General features: G+C 52.7%; 1 protein-coding gene across 1 annotated transcript; it reads right to left on the bottom strand.

Annotated features, from left to right (window-relative positions):
* Positions 1-2627: 2627 nt before the first annotated feature.
* Positions 2628-6305, bottom strand: KBTBD13 (kelch repeat and BTB domain containing 13). Its single transcript, XM_081514217.1, has one exon. It carries the CDS (start codon positions 6217-6219, stop codon positions 4843-4845), a length of 1377 nt encoding a protein of 458 aa, XP_081370343.1. The 5' UTR covers positions 6220-6305; the 3' UTR covers positions 2628-4842.
* Positions 6306-9068: the final 2763 nt, after the last annotated feature.

The following is a 9068-nucleotide window of genomic DNA, read 5'->3' as shown; positions in this document are numbered from 1 at the left end:
ATATCAATATTTATTAAGCCCCTACTATGTTCTATTCACTGTCCTGGTGATACAGGAGTGAACAAACAGACACAAATCTCTGTCCCTGGAGCTCAACTTCAGTAGATGGAGGATGAAATCAGGAGGAAATGGGACAGGGGATCTGGAACGGACTTGGCTCTCACTCAAGAGAGATGAGACACACCCAAGGGTCTAAGCAGAGAAGCAACAGTTTATGGCTGGTGGGTCATTAGGACAGCTCTGCCCATGTGAGCATGCTGGAGTGGCCAGCAGGGAAGCAGGCCCTGGATGGAGTGTGGGAAGGGCTGGTGTCTCCTCCTGCCTCTGTCGGGCAGGCTATGTAAGCAAACCAGGAAAATTCCCAGGGAGAGGAACGTGTGGGGTGCAGGGCATCCAGCGTCAGGGTCAAGGAGAAAGTTTACAGAAGACTGGAGAAAGCTCCAGAGAATGGAGCTGCAGGGCTCTCGTGGAGGTTCAGGGAAATGTACCTTACTGCATTAAGCTGTGTGTGTGTGTAGATCTCTCTGGAAGGACAAACTTCTTAGAGTGTCCCTCTGGGTGGGCACAGAGAGATTTCAAACTCAGCCTTCTGGGCTCAGTAACCCCTAATATCTCTGTAACTTGCCTTCCTGCACCTGGCCTGCTCCCCCAGACACCTACATGCAGTCTGGATGCCAGGGCATGAGAGGTTGAGAGTCCCAAATCTTGGTCACAGGTCCTTGCTCTTCCACTTTACTGACTGTGTGACTTTGCGTGAAAGCCGAAGTTCTTTCAGGATCCCCTAACCCATCTCCTCCCAGACTTCTGCTTTCTGCAAACCAGACATGGTAACCATCTTTGCCAAGGGCGGCAGGCTGTAGGAAGAAGTGATGGAGCCTGACCTGTGAGGCCAGAAGTGGAGGTTGGCTGGATTATTAAAACCGCCCCCACACTGAGGATGTCCACATATGTCAATGTGTCAATGCCCGCCCCCGGGTCTTCACCAGTCATTAACACCCTTTTGTTAATTAATTAACACCCTTTTGAGTGGTAGGAAGCCATTCACTTCCCAGCTAGATCCTAAGGCAAGAGAACCCAGGACAGTTCATTTTCTTATCTCAGGAGTTAGAGAGAAAGGGCTGAGTCCAGGGGGGCAGATGAACCGACAGTGAAGAGGTGCAGGGAGAAGGGTAACAGGGAGGGGAGTGTAACTGAGACTGGCACAACCACTCTGTCCATCCCAGTATGTCAGCGGAACAGGGAGGGGACGCGGCAGCAGAAAACAACGCACAGCCCTGGGTTCAAAGCCGGGATCTGCTACTTCCTACTCAGGCCCCTTCTAGTCCCCGTGACTTTTAGGTGTTTGGGTTTGTTTTTTTTTTTCTCTAACTTTAAGAAGGGAGTGCGGATGTTGCCCAGCTGCCTACCACTTAAAATTCTTGCAAAGCTTAAATAAGTCTACTGTGGGAAAACTCTCTGTGAATACTGTGTTATTATTACACACAAAAGGCATCTCAGTAAGGGCTGCTCTGGACCAGCGGACAACTGAACCCTGGAGCCAGCAGGCCGGTCTGGGCTGGTTCATGTGGTCAACTGCAAAAGCTGACGAAGTTCTGTGGGCTGAGAGAGCTGAGGAGCTGGTGGGTCTGGAGACTAGAAGTGTGTTCAGCACCGGTCAGGAGGAGTGAGCAAGGAGGAGAGTGTTCTGCGCTTTAAGAAAAATTATCCGTAACTTGGAAATAGGCAAAAGGAGGACTGTGTGTCCTTTCAGTGTCATTCTGGGGCAGGGTTGGAGCACTCACAGTTATTTAATTCTCCCTGGGTTGGGAAGATCCTCTGAAGGAAGGCATGGTAATCCAGTCCAGTATTCTTGCCCAGAGAATGCCAAGGACAGAGGAGCCTGGTAGGCGACGTATGGTCCATAGGGTTGTGAAGAGTCAGACATGACTGAAGTGACTTGGCAAGGGACTGTACCTTTGTTCTACAATTTACTATTTTTAAAAAATATTTATTTGGCTGCATCAGGTCTTAGTTGTGTCACATGGGACTTTTCGTTGCAGTGCAGGTTCAGTTGCTCTGCAACATGTGGGACCCTAGTTCCCTGACCAGGGATCAAACCTGTGTCCCCAGCATTGCAAGGCAGATTCTTAACCACTGGGCCACCAGGCAAGTCCCAACAGTTTACTATTGATTAGGGTCCTGACTTTGTAGAGTTATATGGTAACTTGTAACTGCATATACAAGTATGTATGTGCATGTACGTGAATATGAAAAGGAATTTAGCCCAGTAGAGAACCACAAAATTCATGGTATTATTCCCTATAAGATATTAACCAGCTTCACCTCTACCTTAACAAACTTATTTTGGTGTATCTTTTCTAACAAAATATACAGATCCTTTGCCTCTCAAATAGACCACTGAACCAGCCTTACTATTTTTTGGTTCCCTTATTAATGAGTTAGATAAATCTTTGACATATGAATAAAATTACACTTTGATAGAACAAAAAAGTGAAGGGCTCTGTGGCATGGGTCAGTCACTTGGTCACTGAACCTCACATATCTCATCAGTTGGGAGAAGGTACCCAACTCTCAGGCTGAGGCAGGGCTGGAGTGGGAAGACAGATGAGAAAGTACTCTGCACATCATTCACAAGATGTAAAAGTCAGGATTTATTATTGTGACTCATCAGATTAGGTTAATCCAGGCCTGAAAGGTCCCAGGCTTCTAAGTCAGCATTCTCCAGGGTTTGGGACATACTTCAGGGGAAAGGCAGCAAGGGGCAGCCCAGACACTAGGTTCCATGCCCAGGAGGTGCCCAGCTGATGCCATACTCGCCATTTGTGATGAAGCCAGGATTTCCCACAGGCCTTGCATATTGGAGGATGGAGACCATTTAGGACCACGCAAAGAAGTCTGCCCAGGGGCATGGAGCAGCTGGACGACTGAGCTGGGCATCTGACCAGAGACCAGGGTAGGGGTATGCTAAAGGAGAGATAAAAGTCCTAACACCAGAGGTCAGCACCAAGTCCCTAACTAGTGGTCGGTACAGCCTGGGGTCTTTTAGGACCTCATGTTTTTCTTTTTTAAAAAAATTTTTATTGAAGTATTTACAATATTGTGTTAATTTCTGGTGTACAGCACAGTGACTCATATATACATGTCTGTATATATATATATATTTTTTTTTCTTCTTATTCTTTTCCATTATGGTTTATCACAGGATATTGAATATAATTCTCTGTGCTATACATAAGTAGGACCTTGTTGCTTATCCATTTTGTATATAATAGTTTGTATCTACTAAACCCAGACTTCTAATCTTTCCCTCCCAAGCCCTCCTCTTCCTTGTCAACTCCAAGCCTGTTCTCTATGTCTGTGAGCCTGCTTCTGTTTCATAGATATGTTCATTTGTAGGACCTCATCATTTTATTCTGCAGGTAGAAAAGTGCCCCAGCTCAGCTGACAGCACAGTAAGATCTCTTGCTATCTGCATATGTGCACAGCTGCACGAATGTGCACATACACACACGGACAGTGATGTCAGCCAGGGATCCAATGAGCAATACAGGCAGTCAAGGTTGGGAAAAGCCAACCCTGCACAGAGGAGGTAGGTACAGAGGCAACAGAGAGAAAGAAAGGCATTCCAGGTCCAGGGAATGGCAGCAATGGAGGCTGTTTGTTTAGTTACTAAGTCCTATCTGACTCTTTTGCAACCCTATGGACTGTAGCTCACCAGGCTCCTCTGTCCATGGGATTTCCCAGACAAGAATACTGGAGTGGGTTGTCCTTTCCTTCTCCAGGGGATCTTCCCGACCCAAGGATCAAACCCGCGTCTCCTGCATTGGCAGGCAGATTCTTTACCAGCAGAGCCACCATCAGACCTGCTCTAAATTGGTCTCATACTTTGAGTAACCTGAAGTCATGAAAATTAACACAGTCCATTGCCCCTGGGGTGATGACAAAAAAGGCAGTGGGTAAGACTTCCGACTGGGTTCTCCCCTGTGGGCCCACATCCCATTAAATGGTGCGGGGATCCCTTTCTCCCTCACAGGTCTTACTCCAGGTGCAGCTGTTTCTCTCTCCACAGGCCAGGCCAGCCTTGATGCCTCCCCAGAGGCCTCCATCTACAGCTGCTCTGCCTCAAGGGCAGGGCTCACAGACTCTTCCCATCTGCCCAGCCTTCCCTGTCTCTCCTCTTCTGAATCTCCCCCTTTAGCAGCTAATTATCCTGTCCGTCTTAATACAGTTTGTTTACTACCCTCCTGACTGGAATAACATATTTTCCCTCTCCCTATTTTCCCTTTGTCCTGATTTCTTCAGTACTTTATTATATTGCAGGGTTTGTTTCTTGTTGTTTGTTTTTGTAAGTTGCCTCTAGCCCTCTGTGGATCCAGACAAGTGCATGTAAACCCTTTGTTGTCCTGGGCTAGACTCTAAGCTTTTGAACCCCTGTCTGGTAACTACAGTCACATTAGGCCCAGTGCCGTGCTGAGCACACAGTAGGTGCCTAATTCTTACTTGACTGGCAGTTTCGTTAACATCACTTAACCCACTCCCAGCCGGTCCTCAATTACTGGCCCTTTCACACACAAGCCTGGATTATTGAAATCCTATCCCCCATCCCTTCCACTAACATTGTGACCCACCAGCTCTCAAGAGAGCCCAAGTAATTTGAGGGTTGAGATCCCGAGTCGATGCTTCCTGAGATTCTTGGATACCTTCACACAACCAGAAGTCACAAGACCCTGGACATGTCAACCAGGGCCAGAAGTTCCCGGCAGCTCCTAAGGTCAGTCTCATAGACTCAGCCATAGCTCACAGAAGACTCGGAGCATCTAATCCGAAAGTCCAGCCCAAGGATCACAGTTCTGGTGTTGTCGAGGCCACAGGCCCCCGGGCACCGGGAGGCAGCCTCAGGAGAAAGGTCTGCAAGGAACCGGGCCGTGGGAAGCCGGCCTTCTCCCTAAGCAGCCGCCAGGAGCCGCCCTCGATGGCATAGAGCAGTGTGAACATGCGGTTGACCGTATAGACCGTGTCGCCGCGCACCACGGCAGTGAAGAGCGCGCCTTTGCTGTTGACGAACTGACCGGGCAGCGCTGTCCACTGGCCCGTGGCGAGGTTGAGGCAGTCGATGGCGCAGTGCAGGAAGTCATCCTTAGGTCCGTTACGCACCACATAGAGGCTGTCGCGGTGGGCCACCATGCAGTGGCCATAGCTCTGCGGGCGCCGCAGCTCGGCCACGGGCAGCCACTCATCAGCCCGCACAGTGTATTCCACCACGGCCGTCGTGTCTGCCGGCTGCCACAGGCACACGAAGAGGCGGCCGCGGGCGTGCGCGCAGGGTGCGCCGGCAGCTGGCTGCGGCAAGTCGGCCATGAAGCTCCAGCAGCCCGAGGCCGGGTCATAGCGCTCCACCGAGCTCATGGCTGTCCTCTGGAACTCACCCCCGATGGCATAGAGGTGGCCCTCGAAGCCGGCCAGGGCGGTGTCGTAGCGCGGCTGGTGGGGGCTGGGGAACTCGCGCCACGTTCCGCCGTCGGGGTCGTAGCAGAAGCCCAGGTCCACCACCTCCTTGTTGGGGCCCCGCACACCCCCTACAATGTAGAGCTTGTTGCCCAGCGTGGCCACGCCGGCCAGGAGCGTGCTGGCCTCCAAGGGCAGCGCGGCCAGCGTGCGCCAGGAGTCCTCCTCCTCATCCAGGTAGCACATGGTGCGCGAAGGGTCCTCCAGGAAGCCGGGCGCCGGCGCATGTGTGCTCACGGCCACGTAGCTGCTGGGCCGCAGCGCTGCCACGTAGGTGCGGGCCTCGGGCAGCGCCAGCTCTGCCTCCAGCTCGCGGGCGCCGTCGCGGATGAAGAGCGCAGCGCTGTGGAAGACGTCGTGCAGGCCGAAGGCTGCGGCCGCGTCGCACAGCAGCGCGCAGTTCTCCGACGTGAGGCAGTGCTCTAGGAAGCGCGCCAGCGCCGGCGCCTGCAGGAAGGCGGCGCACTCCACGGCCTGCAGCAGCTCGTCGGCAGCCGCCAGCGCTGGACGCTCACCGCGCAGCACCCGCAGCGTGGTGCGGAAGCCGTCCGGGCTCAGCACGCCCAGGTGCACCTCGGCAGCGCGCGCCTCCCGCATGCCCGAGCGGAAGAGGCCGCGGAAGAAGCCGCAGTGCTCCACTAGCAGGGCCCGGTCTACCTGGAAGAGTTGGCTGCCCACCCACACCTGCACCGGGGTCTCTGGGCCCTGCGGCATGGCGGGCTCGAGGGGCAAGAGGCCGCCTCCGGGGGCCTGGACGCAGCGGCCACCCACACTGGGGCTCCCCCGCAGCGACAGAAACTTCCCCCAGGGGATATAAATATCTCCCTGGCTAAAGATAGTAGGGCTCATGTGATGTGGTGGCCAGCGGGCTGGATGGCCGAGGGCCCGGAGGGCATCTGGACACCTGCCGGGTCACTCACTTCCGTGTGATAAATAATAATAATAGTGACCATACAGTGGGCACCTACGGGCCTTAGGGCACCGTGAGGACAGTTTACAAAGATATCGCATTTAACCTGCACTAAATCAGTTGTAACCCCTTGTGCAGATACCCTAACTCTGACCCTCTGCCTCCTCAAAATAGGGCCAATAATTAACACCTATTGCACGGTATTTGGACAATATCTAAAGTGCTTGGAATGAAGGTCGGAGAATTTATATGGCTTTTCAAGGTCATTCAGCTGGAAAAGTGCAAGAACAAGGTTAATACCTGGCTCATGCTTTGGTTGGTGGGGCAGGGGTACTTGGGCACCAGAGGGACAGACAGGTAGAGTTTGTCCAGGGCCAGGCTGGGGTCCAGGGCAGATTCTCCTTTGCCTTGGGTCTCTGCCCCTGAATCCGGCTAGTCCAGTCTCTTTTTGAGCCTTGATTTCCTACTCTGTAAAATGGATGGGTAACAGGTGAACGTTCAGTAAGTCCCTCGAGTGTGGAAGTGGTCTCTGACTGGGGATGGGAATGGGAAGCTGATGTCTATTCCCCACTTGGTACTCCCTACTCGTCCATTGCTGTATAGCTCAGATCTTGGGGAAGAGAAAAGTGGCACTGCTAAGGGCACTCTGTGTCTGTGGATGGAAGAAGACAGGCTTCTCCTGTTTAAGTGAAGCCTTAAACTGCGCTGCAGGCCTTTTTGTGAGCACTTTAACTTTTATAATCCTTACAACAGACTGATGAGTAGATACTGTTATTTTCCCTCAGCTGATAGATGTTATACATTTATTACTTATAGCATGCATGAGTCAAATATTATTAAACTCATAGATGGGGAGACCAAGAGGTTTGCCCACCTGGCTGAGGTGACATGGCCAGAGAGCAGCACAGCTGGAGTGCAGCCAGGCTGACCCCAGAGCCCATATCCCTAACCGCTGTGCTCTCTTTCCTCTCTGTGCTACAAATGCTGGGCAGTCACTTTGTGCCAGGAGGTCACAGTTGGAAGGAATTTCGGTCTCCTATGATTCAACCCCTTCATTTACAGTGTGGAAGTGAAAGTGTTAGTTGCTGAGTGGTGTCTGACCCTTTGCAACAGCCTGGATTATAGCCCACCAAGCTCCTCTGTTCATAGAATTCTCCAGGCAAGAATACCAGAGTGGGTTGCCATTTCCTTCTGAAAGGGATCTTCTTGACCCAAGGATCCAACCCGGGTCTCCTGCATTGCAGGCAGATTCTTTACCACCTGAGCCACCAGGGAAACCTCAGAAAGGGAATTGCCCAGGATTGTGTAGCCGGTAGCAGAGAGCCCCAGGCCTCCTGCTACCCATCTTGCCTGGACCTTTCCTGCTGCTACTGCTAAGAGGTTACCAGCTAAGACTCTGGGTTCTAAAATGTCAACCGGAGGGAGCTTAGTGGTTAACTTCTCTGCTCCTTAGTGCTACAAGTGGGTTAACTGGGGCCCAGCCCTGTGTAGGATGTATCTTCCCCTCAGGGGATTTTCAGCTGCAGGTCTTCTTCAGGAGGATGGAGTGGCTCAGTGGCTCACGGTGATAAAGCTGTACTTGGGAGGGGGGCTGGGGAACTTCCCTCCCCCCAAGACACACGCATGCATAGATCCTCACGTATCAATCTGTAGATCCAACACGAGTGTGCCTTTCTTGCCAGGGAACTCTCAGCCAGTTCACCCCATCAAAGCAGGGTTGGGGTGCGGGGACCACTTGTGTGAGCCTGGGAAGCCTGAAGCCTGGAGGCAGCAGCCAGAAATAGCCAAGACTCTCTGCCCCAGAGACCTGACAGGAAGAAGAGGAGGAGATAGGAGGGGTGGGCCAGAGTCCCCATGGATACTATACCAGGCCCTTTGTCAGCTTTTCTCCTTCCCTGAGGCTAGATGTTGGCTATAGGCATGACAGTCCCCCTCTTGAAGGAAAGTGGGCTCTGCAGTGCCCAGGCCTGACTCTGACCTTGCTAGTGGCCTCAAGGACAGGAAGAATGTCTCTGTTCCCATTTCATGGATGAGGAAAGGGAGGCCTAGAGATGGAATGGGCCTTTCCTTGGTTATGATTGAAGATGTGGGATGGATTGAACCCCGTCCACTTGACTCCAGGCCCCGGCCCAACTGCCCCTCCTCACCTGTACTAGCCTTGTCTTTGGGAAGGGTAGCAGCTGCCTCCTGCCAGGCTCAAACAAAGGGGAAGGGGCTGACCCCCAGGGGACCACAGTTCCCTCCCCAAATGGCTGATTCCTGGCACCTAGTAACTGGCAGACAGGCAGAACCCCTGCTGGCACCTCTCCTGAGAGCACAAGCCCCTCCAGGCTGAAGTTTGCCCCCAAGCCTAGTTTTTCCACAAGTCCAGCCCTGGGTCAGTGAGTTGGGCACTAGTGCACACACCCAACTCCCACCCTTACAGCCAGAGGGGAAGTGAGGAGGAGGTCACCCAAGGTGGGGGGTCTTGATTCTGAGACTAGATCCAGGATCTGCTCTCTGGCTCTTTGCCCAAGGCCCCAGTGGGGTGTTTTCTGCAGCTGGTGCGAGTTTCCTCCACCCGGACAAATGTCCCTCTGGGACTTGGAGAGGACAAGGAACTGTCATGGCTGTGGACAGCCCACGGAATTCCCAGGCCCTGCCCGACCCCACA

The sequence above is a fragment of the Giraffa tippelskirchi genome, chromosome 7 (assembly GCF_054371585.1).
Source record: "Giraffa tippelskirchi isolate mGirTip1 chromosome 7, T2T-mGirTip1v1.2.pri, whole genome shotgun sequence".
Taxonomy (NCBI): Eukaryota; Metazoa; Chordata; class Mammalia; order Artiodactyla; family Giraffidae; genus Giraffa; species Giraffa tippelskirchi.
This window is presented reverse-complemented; position numbering and strand designations above follow the sequence as displayed.

What these genes read in the sequence shown, in the direction of transcription:
- KBTBD13 (XM_081514217.1), bottom strand. Translation starts at nt 6,219, where the DNA reads ATGCCGCAGGGCCCAGAGACCCCGGTGCAGGTGTGGGTGGGCAGCCAA.